This window comes from Myotis myotis, unplaced genomic scaffold (genome assembly GCF_014108235.1).
Source record: "Myotis myotis isolate mMyoMyo1 unplaced genomic scaffold, mMyoMyo1.p scaffold_m19_p_5, whole genome shotgun sequence".
In the NCBI taxonomy this organism is placed as follows: domain Eukaryota; kingdom Metazoa; phylum Chordata; class Mammalia; order Chiroptera; family Vespertilionidae; genus Myotis; species Myotis myotis.
In genome coordinates, this window is record NW_023416357.1 from 102192176 (window position 1) to 102208715 (window position 16540).

A 16540-nucleotide genomic window follows, 5' to 3' on the forward strand; every position below is an offset into this window, starting at 1 on the left:
GTGACCCCTCCCAGCTTCCCTCCCACTGGCTGCTGGTGCCTGGGCACACCAGTGCTCTTGGGCAGCCTCTCCCTCATCCCAGGACCATCCCTACTCACAGCCACAGTCTGTGCAGCTTTTATTTCAATCAGAAGTAATCAAATCTATGTACAGTCTAAAAACAATAGAAAAGGTGAGTTAAAAAGTCCTGTAGTCCATCAGGAATGGGGATGGAGGGTGGACCGGGCAAGCATTATACCTGGAGTGTAGAGAGAGGGTCTGGGCACTGTCCTGGCAGCAATGATGACAGAGCCAGACAGAGGGAGACTCGCCAGGTGCAGGATCAGGACAGTGCCTGGCCAGGTGAGCCTGCCCGCCTATCCCCTAATAGGCAGGCAGAGACCCTGAGACCAGCCTGGCTTAGACAGGCCTAGGGTGGGCCCAGAAGAAGTCAAGACCTGGCCTGGATTCTGTCAGCAAGTCCAAACCTGTAGAGGAAGGGCTCTGTTTCAGGTGCCCCTCTGGCCATCCTGCCCCAATACCACCTGCCGTTTATAGCTGCCCTCCACTGTCACCTGCCCGAGGCTCCTGGCTCCTCACCCCCAATACCCTGCTCTCCAGGTGCAGTCAGCCCCTTTGGATGGCCCCAGCCAAGGCTCTGACCTTCACAGTGCTGTCCACAGCCCCTGAGAAGAGCCGGCCCCGGGACACGGCCAGAGCAGTTACACTGCCCTGGTGACGCAGCAGGGTCTGTGTGCAGATCATGTTGTCCATACTCCAGACCTGGGGGCACATAAGACATGAGGACTGCCAGGCCGGGCTACCCACCCTGAGCCTCCCACTGTCACCAGGCCAGCACGGACCCTGAGAGACCGATCATAGGATGCGCTGAAGACTTTGGTCTGGTCTGGTGTCGAGATGACTGCCAGGGCATACACGGTGCCAACGTGGCCTGTCAGGGTCCGAACCTGCTCCTTGGACTCGATGTCCCACACCTGAAGTGATGGCACAGGCAGGTCAGAGACACAGATGGGAGAGGACAGGGGCCCAGAGTCAGGCCTTGCCCCTAGGTGTCCACCCTTACGTGGATGAGGTTCTCGTAGGTGCCACAGACAATGTGGTGATTCGTCACGGCGATGGAGTACACACTGCCACCAGATGTCTGTAGGACATGGATGCAGTCGAGGGTCCGGATATCCCAGATCTATGGGCAAGTGCAGAACACTTGGTCATAGGCCAGCGTCTCTGGGGCTTCAGATGTGGGCAGCCCACCCACTACCCAGGTTGTGTGTGAGGGTCTCCCTGTTCCAGTGGGAAGGGGGCAGGGCAGTGCTGGTACAGGGAGGGGCCCTGCCACCAGGAAAGTGGCAAAGGGGTACCTTGATTGTCTGGTAGGAGCCACTGTACAGGTAGCTCTGGGCAGCCACCAGGGCCCGCACCCAGTGGTTTAGGCCTGTTAGCTCCTTCTTCAGCTTCAGCTCAGTGCCCACAATGTCCCAGACCTGTGAGAACGTTGTCAGCATGGGCTGGGTGGCCAGGCATCCGGCACCCCAATGCCTGGCGCATGCACACACACTGCCTTGCCTGACCTTGATGGCCTTCAGGGAACCACTGAAGAGCATGTTGTGAGAGGAGACCAGCGTGCACACCGGGTTGTCATGGGCCCGGATCGTGTTCACCTTCTGCAGGTTCTGGATATCCCACACCTGGTGGGTGGAAGGACAGGAGCCTCAGCACCAGCCCTGCTGCCCTGAGCCCAGACCCCAGCGTGCCTGGGACTCCCAGATACCAATACGTATCCTGGACCCCCCACGGGCCCTACTCACAATGATAGTGCAGTCTGCGGAGCCGCTGTAGAGCTTGCACCTGGGGAGGCAAAGCTAAGGTGTCAGGGCGGAAGGCACTGTCCTCACTGACATTGCCCTGCAGGCCAAGGTAGCACTGGCCACCAGGCATCAGCAGGTTGGGCACTGCCAAGGCCACTGCCGCTTCCTTGGGCCAGTCTTAGTGTTTCGGCCTCAGTGAGGGATGCTGGAAGTGGAGGCCCAAATCCTGGTGCCTGCCTGGCAAGTGCCGAGCTGGGAGGTAATTACCCAGTTAGCACTGCTGGCAGTCAAGCTGCTACTTCTTGTGATTGAGAATCCACCCGCCCTTACTCATGCCCAAATACAACACCTCATTACCCGAGACAGGAGGGAAGGTCTAGAAAGGGCCCCCCTGGGGGCATGGAGGTGGCTGAGCAGCTGTTGTGTGGTCCTTCCCCGAGCTGTGCCCATGCCAGAGCGAGCTGAGCTCCTGCCTCCACTCTGTGATGGCCCACCTCTGTCCTCTAGCTGTCTGAGGCACCCAGGGCCAGGGCTATGTTTTGTGAATGCCCATCGTCAGAGATGCAGGGCCCACATTACCACCGAGATGCCACCCTGCTCAAGGTCACAAGTGCCTCACAGGAGAGGCGGACACATGTGGGCTATACAGGCTTGAGCTCACCATCCATGGGGCAGTAGCATGGGGTCTCATGTCCCCAGCTCCATGTGGGCCTGTGGACAGTGGGTACACACATACACTCACCCCTGGATGCAGAGTGCCAGCACAATGCCATCATGGCCCTCCAGTGTCTTCTGACACTTGTAGGTAGTACACGTGTCCCACACCTGCAGAGACCAGGGTCAAGGTGGGTCCCACAAGATCAGCCAGGTGCCAGGGGTGGCATGGTGGGAATGAGGAAGCAAGCCATCCTCAGAAAGCCCTGCCTATAAGAGGAAGACCCGCCCACGGCCAGTACCCACCCTTCACCTGCCAGGCTACAGAGCCCACCCAGGCAGGATCCCACCCACCTTGATGGTCTTGTCAGAAGAGCCACTGAAGAGCAGGTCCCCCATGGAGTAGACACAGAGACACCAGACAGGGCCCTGGTGGCCCACAAAGGTTCCTTTGCACTTGAAGATCTGCTGCGGGTCATAGGCTGCGGAGACAGGAGTAGCTGTGAGAGACGTGGGGAGGCCTTGGGGACAGTGGTGGGACAGCAGGGGGCCCATACTCACATCCTAGGATGCCCATGTTCAGCCGTGCATTGATGTGGGACAATTCATCCTGCAAGGCCGAGAGTGGAGGGCATGGTGGCTGTGGCTCCACAGTACCCCTGCCCGCCAGCCTGAGGTGCAGCAGCAGCCCTCCCCACCTGACACCTAATCCTGAGCAGGGCAAGCCTCCTGTTGGGGCCCAATCAGAGGGATAGTCCTGTGTCCCCCACACCGCCCAGCCTTCCTGTCTCTGTCTCTCGCCCGCTCACGTTCAACATGGATGCGTCCCTCCGGAACTCCATGAGGTCCTCGCTCAGCTTGCTCTGGTTCTCATCCAGGACGTCTGGGCGGCAGGGCAGAGGGTGTCAGGGACCAGGAGAAGGAGCTGCACCCCCATCCCTCCTGGGCTGGGCTCTCACCGAACTTGAGCTCCAGGCTCTTCTCCAGCTGGTCAATCTTCTCCGAGAGCTTGCCCAGCATGGAGCGCAGGAAGGCGATCTCCTGGTCCTTCTGGGCCAGTGCCACGTGCATCTCGTGGAAGCGGTCATCCGTCTGCTGGAGGAACTCCTTCAGGCCCTCAAAGCGGCAGGTCTCCAGGTGCGTCTCATACGTGTCCTGGTTCCCGATGAACGTGCATCTGGAGGGACAGGATGGCTGCCTGCCCCTTTGCTCACCTGCCCGCCCATTAGGACCCTCCCCTCGGCCTCCCCAACCCTAAAAATCTCTCTTGAATCTCACTTTTGTGCCCACTGCACCCCAGATGGGCCACCATGCCCTCCACACCTGCACGCCCGCCCATCTCTCCTGCTCCCATCAGCACCCAGCAGGCCACTATGCAAGGAATATCCAGTCACTCTACTCCTGCTCAAAGCTGCTAAAGGGCTCCTCCACACCCCTCATCGGCGTGCCTCTTTCCCCTCCACCTCCCCTCTGCTCTCAGCTCTGGCCATGTGTTCAAGTCCACCCCTGCTGGGTCCAGCTGTTGGAAGCCCTGGCCCTGGTCTTTGCCCGGCTTATGCCCACACATAGGTTAGTGCTCATCTCACCCCTTCCCTGACCACCCTCCACTCCCCGAATGCTCTGACCCCTGTGTTCCCATTGGACTTTGATCTCTCCTTCGAAGCACCTGTACCTCCGTTTGTAATTACATAGTCGACGGTGTGGCTCCGCTAAGGTCCATCTCCCCAGGGACCCTGGCTGTCTCCCCAGTGCCCGGCACACAGGTGGACCTCAACAAAGGTGTGCTGAAGGAGGGACTGTGAATGCCAGCCCAGGCCCACCCACCCTCCTGCCCACCCGCCCCCGCCCGAGGACGGCCCCCTTGAGCCCACCCCCGCCCACTCACCCGTACTTGGAGTGGGGACACTTGATGTGCTCGCACTCCTTGAGGTGGGCCTCCAGGTTCATCTTGAGAAGGGGCGGGCAGTTGGGGTTGTTGGGGCACCGCACAGGCCTGTAGTCACAGCTGCTCTCGTGGTCCCTGTGGGAGACAAGACACAGAACAGCTGAGTCCCCAGAGGCACCATTTTTAGCACCCTGACCGGTGGGGAGCTGGGGGCCAATGGAGGCACTTACTTCCGGGCACTGAGCTTAATGGTGAAGGGGCACCCTCGGGGGTCCACCTCAAAGACAGTGGGCTTCCCGACCCCCACTGCCCGACAGCCATGCTTGCAGTGGATGGAGAGCTCCCCGATCTGCTCGGCCACGGCAATATTGTTCACCACCACCGTCAGCTTGGCGTTGTCCACAGGACACTTCTCTGGAGGGGAGGAAATGCTGACCCCATGGCCCGCCCAGCCAGCCTCTCCCCTGGAAGCTCTGCCCAGGGCACTGTGGCCAGGCTTTGCAGGGGCGAGTGGCTTGGAACCTGCTCCCCCTGCTGGCGGGTTGAGCCTGTTGGGGGCTTGATCTACCCATCTACCTGCCCTTCTGAGGTGCCCAGAACAGGAAGGGGGTCACCAAAAATGCCCACTGGGTGAGTGAAGGCCTCTCAGCTGACCCGAGAGGGTGAGACAGGGCCAAGAGGACTGGAGGCAGAGCAGGAGGGAACCCAGCCCTGGGCCCAGCAGGGATGCCCGGATGCTACTAAAGTTGGAGACTGCGAGGCAGCAGCCTTGACAGTGAGGGCGGCCTCCACCAGGGAGAGCGGGTGCAGAGCCCTTACTGCTCTGCTGGTCAATGCCTTGAGCCTGGCCCGAGTGCAGCCAGGGGCCGCCGCCACCCACAGCAGAGACGCTTTGTGCAGGCCTAGGGAGAAGCTGCCATGCAACCAGGGGCACCGTCAGTGCTAGAGCTGGGCTGGGACCTCCCTCGAGGGGCCCTCCCCCAGCTGGGGAACAAGGTGGCCAGGCCTGGGCCTGAAAGGGCCCTACCTGACTTCAAGGCACATCTTCGACAGAATGTATGCTGTGGAAACAATGGGTAGAGTTGGGGCATGGCCGTAGTCACCCCTACCCCGTGCCCCTGCAGAGGGCACCTGCTGGGCAGCCAGACCAGGCCTGTGACCAAGGCCCAGGTTCCAATGGATGGGCTGGCAGCCCATGGAGCCCCAAGGTGCATAGGTCAGGGAGGGGACAGGCAGCCTCACCCCACAGGTGGTGATCACGGGGTCCTTGAACACACTGCAGCACAGCTGGCAGCACAGCTTCACCGAGAGCTGCTCGGCAAACACCAGTGGCTCCTAGAACCAGGGAGGGCAGGTGAGGGCAGGCCCTGGGGTGCTGACATGGGTCGGGGAACCCAGCCCCCCTCACAGGCCTGGGCTGCCCTCTCAGTGTAGAGGCACCATAGCTGAGGTGTGTCCCAAGAGGAGCCTGCTAAGGCCAAGGGCTAGACCTGAACTTGAGGGTGGCCAAGCAGGGAGGACTCCTCCAGCCGTGTCCTCGGCCTGCCAGCACCTACCCTCTACCTGGGATGGCAACAAGAAAGGGCCCCACATGGGTTCCTGAAGCTGGTCCCTGGGCAGCCCCCCACTGGGGTTGGGGACCTGGCCTGGGGTCCTTGATGTGGATCAGACAAGTTGGAGGGCTCTGACGAGGCCCTATCACCCCCTCATTGTGCCTAAGGGGAAAGTGCCCCCTGACCACGGCCACAGGACAGTAAGGGTCCTTTGGGACCATCGGCACTGAGCCCACCCCGTGACCACCACACCTACCGGCTCCTCCTCCTCCTCAGGCAGCGAGAACGTGGAGCGCAGGGACATGCTGGACTCGGAGTGCAGGGAGCGAACGGAGATGGCAGAGTCCGAGCGGCGTGGGGTGCTGATGGGGGGCTGCAGCATGGAGACAGACACCCATCAGCCAGGAGGAGGGCGGGGCCCAGCCCCTGAGTACACTGAGGGCAGTGGGGCCCCCAGGGCCACACCATCCTAGTGGGTGCTCACTCAGGCTGCAGGGACTGTGGTGTGTGTACAGGGAGCCAGTGCAATGCCCAGGCCCCCTCCTGCCCAGCGGCCCAGGCCCTGTTGGGCCGCCCACTCACGTCTGCCAACTTTCTTTGTGTAAATGGAGAGACTTCCTGCTATTCAATTCTGCGAGGACACGCTAGCCCTGCTTCCTGCTTCCCGTGAGGGAATGTGGGCTGCACAGGGGGCATCTCCAGCAGCCAATCCCAAGGCGGCGGCAGCCCTGGACTGCTGGAGCGAAGGGAATGGAAGGCTGGCCGGAAGAGGCTCCAGGTCCGCCTGGCCTCCCTGGCCGGGGACACTGGGGCAGGCAAGTGAGGCTCCAAGGGAAGGCTGGACATCCTAAAACCCTGGCCAGCCTTCCGAGTGCAGGAGAGATGGCCACGGGTGCCAGCCTCTGCCAGAGCCACCAAAGGTGAGGATTTGGGGGAATCCTGGGGTGGGGGCTGTCCCTTCCTCCCCTCCAGGCCTGGAACGCTCCAGAAGAGATCCTCCAAGAGCCACTGCTCCCACACTCCTCCTCTCATGCTGAGAAGCCTCATTCATGAGCCATAAACCTTCTGCCTCCACAGGCCCCTCCCCGTCCTGGCAGCTCTGGGGCCCAGTTGCCTCTGAGCCTCTGTGGGTGTGGGAGCTGTTGGAACCAACCCCTCCCCACCAGCCGTGTGTTGGACACACCAGGGACAGAGGGAGGCTTGGCCAGGTGCTGCCAGCTCTTCACAGAGGCCTGGCCAATTCCAGGGGCCGGCTTTCCCAAGTGAGGGCAGCAGATACCCGTGCCCCTGGTGTGCCCACAGAAGCACCTCCCTCACCAGTGCTGTGCCCACCTCCCTTCACAGCATCCCAAGTGGTGAGTTTGCATGGAAACGCCGCATGAGAAACCAGGGGAAAGTCAGAGGAAGTGAGTCAAACCATCCCCATGGGCAGCATGGAAACCAGAGAGCAAGAGCAGGTCCAGAAAGGAGCTGAGCCAAGCAAGCCAGGCCCGGTCTGGCTCCGCTCTCCACTGCCTGCCCGCCCTCCTCGGTGAGGAGGCCGACACTGTCAACCACCCAGGGCAGTGGAGGGGCAGCCTGCGGGGGCCCAGCAGCCAACAGAGAAGGTGCCCAGGTGGCCATGGCCTCAGGGCCCTCAGCACATTTCCACCTCTTTCGAGCCAAGATCATAACCACACACACAGGAAATTTGCTTCCTGGGAGGCCTGGATGGGAGGGTAGGCCTTCAGATCCCAGCCACACTCCCGTGGGCCAGTCAGGGGTTGTGCAGACGGAGGCAGGAAGAACTGGGGGGAGTGGAGCACGTTGTGTGACTTGTCCTTATGAAGGCCTAGTGCAGTGCCTGGCACACAGTGTGCTTGTTCATGTAATCAAAAAAACTCTTTTCTTCCCATCACATAGGGAACAAAGGCCTGGCAGCTCAACGTGAGAGGCCGGGAGGGTAGGGGAACCAGGAGGGTCTGTCAGGGGCCACCGCCAAGGGGAAGCAGAAAGCAGGGCACAGGCCAGGCCAGTGGCAAGAGGGCTCAAGCGTGCTCATGTCCCCCCACGTCCCCTCCAGCTGAACCAGTCCTTGCTTCCCCAAGCAGGTCCAGACCCCAGCAACAAGTGTCAGTGGACAGACAGGAGGGCGTGTCCACTATGATCCCAGCCACATGGCCTGGGCACCGACGGCAGGGTCCACTCTGCCTTGAACCCTTTTCTCGCTCTGCCGACCAGCAGTAGGGGACTCTCCGGCTTCCCCGCAGTCAGCACTGCAGGCCCCCTCTGCTGACCCTGTCTTCCTTCCCCACCTGCTGGGGCCCATCTCCCTCATCAGGAGCCCCTGCTCAGGGCTCCTGCCTCCACCTGGCAACCCACCCCTCATCCTCCACTTGGGCAGCTCAGGGGCTTAAAAAATGGGGATCAGATTGAACGTTCTGTGGCTCCCACCCACTCAAGATGGAGCCAAACACACCACACCCTGGTCCAGCAGTCCCTGGCGGCTGCCTCTCCATGAATCCAGCCTGGTGCTCAGGTCTCAGGGGTGCACATGTGCTAGCCTAGCCCTCTGTCCCCCAGCTCACTTCCCACGACAGACTGTAGCTAAGGGCTTCTGGAGGCTGAGCATCCCACCTTCAGCTTCTACTGGGATCCTGCCCCGGGAGGGATGAGTGAGACCCAGACCTACCATGCTGTCCTCCTCATCCCGAGGGGAGTAGGCCAGGGTGCTGGAGGAGGAGGGCGTCCTGCGGTGCTGTTTGTATGTGCTGGTCCCATCCGCTGCCGAGAAAAGAGGGCCAGGATGCCATGAGTGTGGGCCACAGAGGGAGGCCTGACTTAGCGTGCCCACGCTGGCTCCCACTGCCTTCTTCTGGATTTGAGGGCAACTTGGCTAGGGCTGGGCTGGGGGCAACGGGAAGTATACAGGGCTCAGCATGAAATGGCCCTGTCCTTCCGTGAGAGCCCCGGCCTGCTCTGTGGACCATCCCTAGCTCTCAGCCCTCCGCAGGGCCGGGCAGGCGGGGAGGGACCGGCTCAGGCGGCTCTCCAGGTCTAATCACTGGGGGTGATGGTGGACGGGTCTTCTCTCAGGCTCTGCCAGCAGCTCCCGGCACCCAGCCGGCCCTGGGGCCACTTTGCCCAGCTGAGGCTTGAGGTCAACACCTGAGCGATTACACCGAGGGTCAACGGTAGGAGCTGGGATAGCGTCTTACCTGACCCTCGAGGTAACTCGGCCGAGTGGGTTCTCCGACAGCCTCAGTCCATAGAGGAAACTGAGGCGTAGAGAGGTCTGAAGCTCCTCCGCCGGCATACGGAGAGGCCAGGACGGCAGCTCCTTTCCCACCTCCTCCCCTGGCTCCACCACAACCCGGAACTGCCCGCCAGCCTTCTTGCTTCCTCCAGGGAAGGCAGCTGGACGCTCTCGCCCTCCTCCTGCTGCCCGTCACCCTGGCTGCCCTAAGAAGGCACTGCTCAGGGGCCTCCCTCATAGCCCTGCAGGCGGCAGCCAGAGGCTAGGAATGGCTGCCACTGGCCTCAGGCCCCAGCCGGGCCCAGATGTCACAACCACCAGCGCTAAAGGCCTGGGTTTATGATTCCGGCTTCGACAGGCTGCCCTGTGACTGGGCCTCCCCCGTCTGCAATGAGGGGCCGGACAAGGCAACTGGTCATGCCCAGCTCTGGCCCATCCCTGCCGCCGAGGGGGTTGCTGGGCAGGAAGGAAGCGCAAGGTGGGCCTGTCATTCACTGCCGGGGAGCTTTCACCTGTGACAAGGCTGTGCCATCTCCACAGGTAGATGGGGATTAAGAAAATTACTTGGGTGATGAAGTTAGAGGTGAGGTTTATTTTTCTCACTCAGGAAAGCATGCCTAAGGAGAAAAGCGGGCGCTTCCAGAGCCCCTGAGGACGTCACCAGCGATGTAGACGCGCTGGTGTGAGCAGGTGTATGCAGTGGCCCTGTGACCACACCGCCACACGATCAGAGGAAACCAGGGAAAAGCAATTAGAAAACCGATTAGCAGCTAGTGTGCTCCTACGAGGGGCTGAGGGCCTGACAGGAGGGGCCCACCGCCCTCGTGACTTTGGGAAGGGAGCTGTACTCTCTCGTCCACGACCTCCTCGAACACACTAGCTGTGGGATCGGACTTGAGAAAGGACCCATGAGCACTTCTTCCCCCTACCCGTGCCTGCTAGGAGCCGGGGGCAGGCATGAGCGGGGGTCACTGTGACAAGGAACAGGTGTGCATGGGGTGCCGGGGAAGTTGGGACAGCCCTCCCTAGGCAGGTGATGAGCAAGGCACCAGAAAGAAGGAGCAAGGGGAGGCCGGGGGGCGGGGCGGGGCAAAGGACACAGCGACAAGAGCAGGGCCACAGGGAGCAAAACGTCAGACTCCTGCCCGGGGGGTGGGTGGGGGCTGAACCAAGCTGCCAGCTCCCACTCCCCACCCCACCCCACCAAGAAGGGCCCCACAGGGGGCCCAGATTCTGCCTCGCTGGGCTGGCCCGGCCTCACAGGCTCACCTTTGGTGATAGTGGTGACAGCTGAAAAGGCGGGCCCGAAGGTCGTTTCCATTCTGGTCTGGAAAGAGAACTGATGAGACTGTGGACTCCAGAGAGAACATGGACACACGTGGACATGCAATGACATGCTTTCACACTCACACACCATGTGTACACATCACAGACACACCACCCACACACACATCACAGCCTGCCCACTGGACCTCCACGTGGGAAGCAGACTGCTCTGGAAGCTCTACTGGGGGAACCTGGACCTATGGGGGGTACACAAAAAGCAGACCCTTACTCATGGGGTGTCCCTTACCCCGGAGGCGACGTCTGGGGTGGGAAGATTGGCAGGTCCCCCAGAGAAGCGGTTGTACCAGGCGCTTTTGCCCAAGCTCATGCTCTAGAGAGGCATCTAGGGTCCTCCGGCAGCGTCTCCTGTGGGGGGAGCACAAAGAGGGGCTTTAGAGATGGTGGCCAGACCCCGTCAGCTGGACAGGGCTGCTCCACACAGCAGCCTGCTCTGACCGGTCACCACAGGCACACCTCCACCTTTCTCCATCGCCAATACCAGCAAGGGCAGTCCATCCGGGCAGCTCCTTCCTCCCCTCCCTCCCGTCCCAGGTGACAGGCCTGAGGAAGGGAGGAGGCCCTGGGTGCAGGCAGGCAACGGGCACCCAGTTTTACTTTCCTTTAAGGCTTAACCCTTCGGAAATGCCCACCAGCTTCAACCCAGAGGTGGAGAGCCCCCACCCAAGCTCTGTCTGCTCCTCCGGGTCTGAGGGCCAAATGTCCCTGGGGCCAAGGCTGGGCACACAGTGACCAGGTTACATCCCGAGCTCCTGCCACGATGGCAGAGACACTGGCCATGCCCTGGAGGACCTACTGGGTGCCGTGCCTGGAGCCCAGCTCCTCACAAGCCTCGTCACATAAAGAAAGCCCTTCTGGGCGGGGCAGGGAGGGACTGAGAGAGGAGCCAACCCTTCACGCTGTGCAGGTCACCCACCTGGAAACAAAGGGCACCCTCTTGCCCCCCAACTGTGTGACTCCAATCTCAGGGGTTGGAGGCAGGGAGAAGGCAAAGTGTGAACCCTCCCAGGACTCCAACGATCCCACCCCCAGAAGAGGGGGACCAGAGTGGCCCAGGAGCACCGGCCAGGCCCGGGTATCCTGCAGAAGAGGGAAGATTAGAGATACTGACGACAGCCGGGAGACTGCTCTACTGCCGGCCGGCGCCCACCCTCCAGTGGTCTTCCTACCGATGACACACAACAGTCTGTAGGCAGGAGCCCCACCCGCCCCACTGGGATAGAGTCGGTTGTGTTGAGCCACAGGAACAGGCTTGAAGCTGGGCTCCCCATGGGGAGGGAGGCCAGACTCACTCTGCTCGCAGTGGAAGGCCCCTGTTCCCCCCACACTGTGGGAGAAGGTGGGAGACACACTGTGAGGTTAGTACAGCATGGAGGGCGACTGCACAGTCCAACTGGTTCTGTCATTGTCTCCACCAGGCCCTCCTGGCCTGGCCCATCTGGCAATGGCTCCCTCCCTACACACCCCAGCCACGCACTGTGACCTAGGGTCTGCCCAGGGGTTCTCCATGCGGGTCTCAGGGAGGGGGGCTGGCTCCTGAGCCCTGAGTCCCCTCACTGTGCTCATGAGCTACCTGCCATCCCTGCTGTCTCCTTGTCCCTCTCTCCCCATCTGCCTCTTCAAATGCCACCTGCAATGCCACCCTCCCAGCCTTCATGCCTCAGTCCTCCTCGGGAAGGCTCTCGGACCCTGAAGTTGGCACTGACACCAGGCACTACCCCTAACCCGGGTTCTGAATGCCCTTTGGGTCCAGTGAGAGAGGGAGTCCTGAGAGTTTGGCCAAAGCCTCCCCATCTGTCCGCCGCTCCCCCTGCTGTGCCACAGACCAGGCTCTCTAGTGGCTTGTCCTCTGGGGACAGGCAGAGTCTCCTGAGAGTGGGCAGTGCCCGCTCTCAGGCAGAGGTGTGACGATGGGCTGTCCGGGAGCCTCACCTCCAGCACCACTGCTGGTGTCCACACTAAAAAGGAAGTTTTGAGGGCCACCCTGCTTTGTGTAAGAACACCCTGCCAGGGTGAGGCCAAAAGAGCTCAAAGCAGGAGCTCCAGGACTCTACCAGCAGGTGGAAAGGCTCCGCCTTCTCAGGAAACCCAAGGTTCACTCATGTCTCGGCACCACAGGGCAGAGAGGAGGTGGACCCACAGGGAGGTCACTAGCTGAATCGACCTGCATTTACAATCCATCTGCTCCCTCCACTGCAAGCTCCCAGGGCCAAGAGGCCAGCTGATGGCTCCAGTGAGCAGTGACTGAGGTCCGGGGCCAGGACACCAGCAGGCATTCCCCCTGGGACCACGGCCAGCCCACCAGCCTCTACGGGTTCAGCCTGCCCAAGTGCAGTCTGGGAGAGCAGGCGGCTGGCTGTCCCTCGCTATAAAATGAAGTAAACAGAAAGGCATGCGGGGCTCACTGGAAAGTCCCGGGAGGCCAATAGCGGCCAGGCCCACAGCCCTGACACATAAGCTGCTGAGGCACCTACAAGATTGGCCCACCAGTCAAGCTGAGCCAGGCAAGGAGGGAGGGAACCGTTTCTGGGTTCACACGGGTTCAGCATACAGGCCCAGCCAGTGACTGGGGTGGGGGACCCAGTGCTGCAGTCCAGCACCCCTCATCAGTATGCCCCGCCCAGCCCTGAACACAGTGACTGCTTGCTAAACATCCCAGAATTGAGCAAGATGCTCTCAGCCCGGTCCCCCAAGGGCTGCATTTTGCAATAACAGTCTTCCCCTTATGGTGTCTTCCAGCCCTGCAGGCCAAAACCCCAGCTATGGGAACGCAGGGCCCAGCTGTCCTGGGGATGTGCCCTCCGCTACCCCCAGGGCAGGAGACCGCCACCCCCCAGGGCAGGAGACAGCTTCCCTACCCCATAGTCAGCCTGAGGCTCTCAGGCTGTCAGAAAGTGGTATCTAGAGCAAGAATCCTCACTGCCTGAAGGCCTGGTCTCAGCCAAACTGGGAAAAGCCTTGGGCTGAGCAGGCTAGGGAACCCTGGGTGAGGGTGGGGAGGGTGAGAAAGGCTTTCCTCCCCTCAGCTACCTCCAAGCCTCCACCTGGCCTGTTTCCAGAGGCCTCAGGGTAGCCCAGGGGAGGGGCCCAAGGATCTTTGTCTACCCAGGTCCATATCCAAGGGGCTCCTGGCCCTGGGAGGAGGGGGCGGCCGGGAGCCCCTTGGATATGGACATAAGAAACCACAGAGTCACCTGCCGTGCTCTAGCCCCTCTTTAGGCAAGCCCCCACCAGACCCCTTCTCTGAGCAGCCTGCATGGGAGGGCAGGCCAGCTAGTTGGGAACCTCTCCCCAGCCCACGCCTGGAGAGAGCCCATGATCTGCTGCCCCCCAGCGGGGTTGTGGATCAGGTGTAGCTGGAGTTCCCGCCCACTTGGGTCCTGTGGCTAGTAGCCAGGGGAGTGGGAGGCCCAGGCTGGCCATGCTGAAGTCAGGGGCAGTGGGGTGGCCAGATGCAGGTCCCCACTAGGCACCAAGCCTTGCCTTGAGGCAGCTCCTCGAGTACCCCCAGGCCTTTGCACATCTTGCTCCCTCTGCCCCGCATGCTCCTCAAGCAACTTCCAGGGCAGTCTGCTTTCTATAGGTCCCCCAACCCACCCCAAACCTTTCAGGAGCCTTCCGTACTCTCTCCGCGCCCTGTTTCTTTCATAGCACCTACCACAGTCTTCATGAATTTGTCTTGTGTATTATCAGCCCTACGCCCTCTCTAGATCACCGGTTGTCAAGAAGGGAGGATTTTGTCCCCCAGGAGATGTTTGACAACATCTGGAAGACATTTCTGGTTGTCACAACGGGGTTGGGAAAGGTTACTGGTATCTACCGGGCGGAGACCAGGGATGTGGCTCAACACTCTAAAAGGCACAGCGGAGAATGATTGGCGCTGAGTGTCAACAGTGACGGGGGTAAGAAATCCTTCCCTAGAAGAGCCTCTGAGAACTGGGATCCTGCTCTCCACGGTCTTCCGGCGCCTACAACAGTGCCGGGCACACCGGCGGCGCTCAATAAACGCAGGAAGAAGGAATGAATAAAGAGGAAGAGGAAAAAAGAATGGAGCGCGCGATGGGCCAGCTGACAGTCAAAGAAAGGGACAGGAGCGGAGACCCCGTTTCGTCTCAGCCCCGCCCCCCCAGGCTCAACCCTTCGCCGACCCCGAAGCACCCGCCCCCGCCCCACCGTGCGGCTCCGGGGCGTGAGCCCCCGGCCGGGCGCGCCGCGGGGACACTCACCCGCCCGCCGCCGCCGCCCGAGAGTGGCAGCGCCACCCTCCCTCTTCATCGTGCCCCCACGGCCGCCGGCTTGGAAAGGGACTGGACGCGCGAGCCGGAAGTGCTCAGGCGCGGAGCCCGTCGGGACTTGTAGTTCTCCGGCTCGCTCAAGGCCCGCGCAGCCGCCTCCAGAGCGACTCTTCAGAAACTACGACTTCCGGCGACTCAGATGTCGCGGGACGGGATTGGCAACTTAAGAATCATTCTATGTAGCAGGTAGGAGTCTGATTGGCTCTGTGCATCCGTCACTCACAGGTTTAATAGTCTCTTCAAAAGGGAGGCTCGCCCCAAAAAGAAATGCTGTGGCGCTATTGGTGGAAACAAGGAGTAGGGAGCGGAGCGTATCAGCATCGGGGGTGGAGGATGGTACTTCCGCTGGGATTGCCCAATCGCCGAGGTGGGGCAGTTTCTATAAAAGCTTGAACCTCAGCCATTCTCGCTCTTTTGGGTTAAACTTCAAGGCGGAAGAGGGTTATGTCCGTGTGCTACGCTTGGAGTGGACCTGAGCACCGAGTGAAGCTGAGGGGGTCGCCCAAACCCGTAGGCCGGCGTAGCCCCGGGGCCAGCCTCGGCCTGAGCGCCATCGTGGTCCTCGGCACTGTAACATGCTCCTTTCGCGCTCCCCTCCCCAGTTCCGGCGGGGAAGTCCGAACCTCCAGACCTGCAGCTCCCTACAGGTGAGACTGGGCCCGGCCTGGCTTTCCCGATGCCGCCCAAAGCCTATGATGAATTGCTTTATTTTCTGACACCTCGTATGAAAACTGCACGTGCAGTCTGATTATTTTGCAAGACTGAGGCTTCGGGCCTCCACCTGCCATGGGCGGGTGGGTCTGGGGGTGAAGACGGATGGGGAGAGTGGGCTTCTGTCTAAACTGCGGCACTCCTTGCCTTTCAGTGCCGTTGGTGGGCTGGTTGGAGACCTTGAATGTGAACCAGCGTCAGTCAGTCCAGGTGCCTGGTGGTAAGTAAGGCTGGAGCAGTCCTGTGAGAAGCAAATCATCTTTTCATACATCTTTCATCCCAAGATGTAACCCAGACATGGTGTGACTTAACCTGAGACTAACAGTCCACATCTACCCGAAGTGCTTAGCAATAAAGCAAACGTGGTATGAGTTGATTGGGGTGCACGAGTCTTTATTTTCACACCAAACGACTCCGTGGGAGGACGGGCTCATCGCCGGGCAACCTTGGGAAGGGGTAGAGGCATGAAAGTGAAACTTAATACTTGCCACCTGCTGAGACAACCGCCATTTTTGCCTGTAAAGCCAAAAAAGGATTTTGTGTGCCTTTTGCCCTGGGGGGGGCGTCATGAGGTGTTTTTAATGTTTTTATTGATGTTAGAGAGGGATAGATCATCAATGAGAGAAACACTGATCTGTTGCCTCCTGCACGCCCCACACTGGGGATTGAGCTCACTCCCTGTCCCACCTCTTCCAGGTCAAAAAACAACTAGGATCTTCTCTGGCCCCACAAAATAATTTTGAAATCTTAACTTCCACTCCCGGAGAAAAAGGGGTCTGGCTGGCAGCTCAGGCACATGCCGATGTCTCCATTGGTGAGATGACCAGCAGCTGCTCAGAGAGGATGCAGTCCCCCAAAAGGGCCGTAAGTGGGAATTCCAAGTAGACTCCCCAGCCCACATGGTAACATGCCTCCTACCAGGGCTCCAAAAGACTGCCCACACGGCAGTCAATTATGAAACAGTTCAAAGACATTGCCCAAGGCCAGGGGGAAATTCTGCCCTTTTTCTCTCTCCTAACAGACAAAAAATTTACTGCCCTACATCCCACTTCTAGGGA

At 60.6% G+C, this 16540-nt stretch overlaps 1 protein-coding gene, 1 long non-coding RNA gene and 1 other non-coding gene across 15 annotated transcripts; 2 read left to right on the forward strand and 1 right to left on the reverse strand.

The window, feature by feature from the left end:
* Positions 1 to 101: 101 nt before the first annotated feature.
* On the reverse strand, positions 102 to 14849 carry TRAF7 (TNF receptor associated factor 7). Of its 13 annotated transcripts, none has more exons than XM_036308899.1 (22): positions 14703 to 14849; positions 10706 to 10824; positions 10402 to 10454; positions 9645 to 9664; positions 8569 to 8660; positions 6154 to 6270; positions 5587 to 5679; positions 5372 to 5405; positions 4575 to 4758; positions 4351 to 4479; positions 3419 to 3636; positions 3269 to 3342; positions 3021 to 3069; positions 2814 to 2941; positions 2548 to 2630; positions 1806 to 1845; positions 1569 to 1685; positions 1359 to 1481; positions 1064 to 1183; positions 843 to 974; positions 643 to 762; positions 102 to 467 (listed from the first exon to the last, which is right to left on the reverse strand). In XM_036308899.1, exons 2-22 carry the CDS (start codon positions 10784 to 10786, stop codon positions 453 to 455), a joined length of 2022 nt encoding a protein of 673 aa, XP_036164792.1. In that variant the 5' UTR covers positions 10787 to 10824; positions 14703 to 14849; the 3' UTR covers positions 102 to 452. The 13 variants fall into 13 exon arrangements, with proteins under 13 accessions (XP_036164792.1, XP_036164791.1, XP_036164789.1 ...); XM_036308898.1 differs by having other exon boundaries at positions 4345 to 4479; XM_036308896.1 differs by having other exon boundaries at positions 3419 to 3657; positions 4345 to 4479.
* Positions 14850 to 15161: 312 nt separating this feature from the next.
* LOC118656098 lies at positions 15162 to 15858 on the forward strand. Its single transcript, XR_004967488.1, has 2 exons — positions 15162 to 15418; positions 15637 to 15858. It is a non-coding gene; the product is annotated as an uncharacterized LOC118656098 (long non-coding RNA).
* LOC118657180 lies at positions 15459 to 15541 on the forward strand. The gene has a single exon (XR_004967908.1). It is a non-coding gene; the product is annotated as a small nucleolar RNA SNORD60 (small nucleolar RNA).
* Positions 15859 to 16540: the final 682 nt, after the last annotated feature.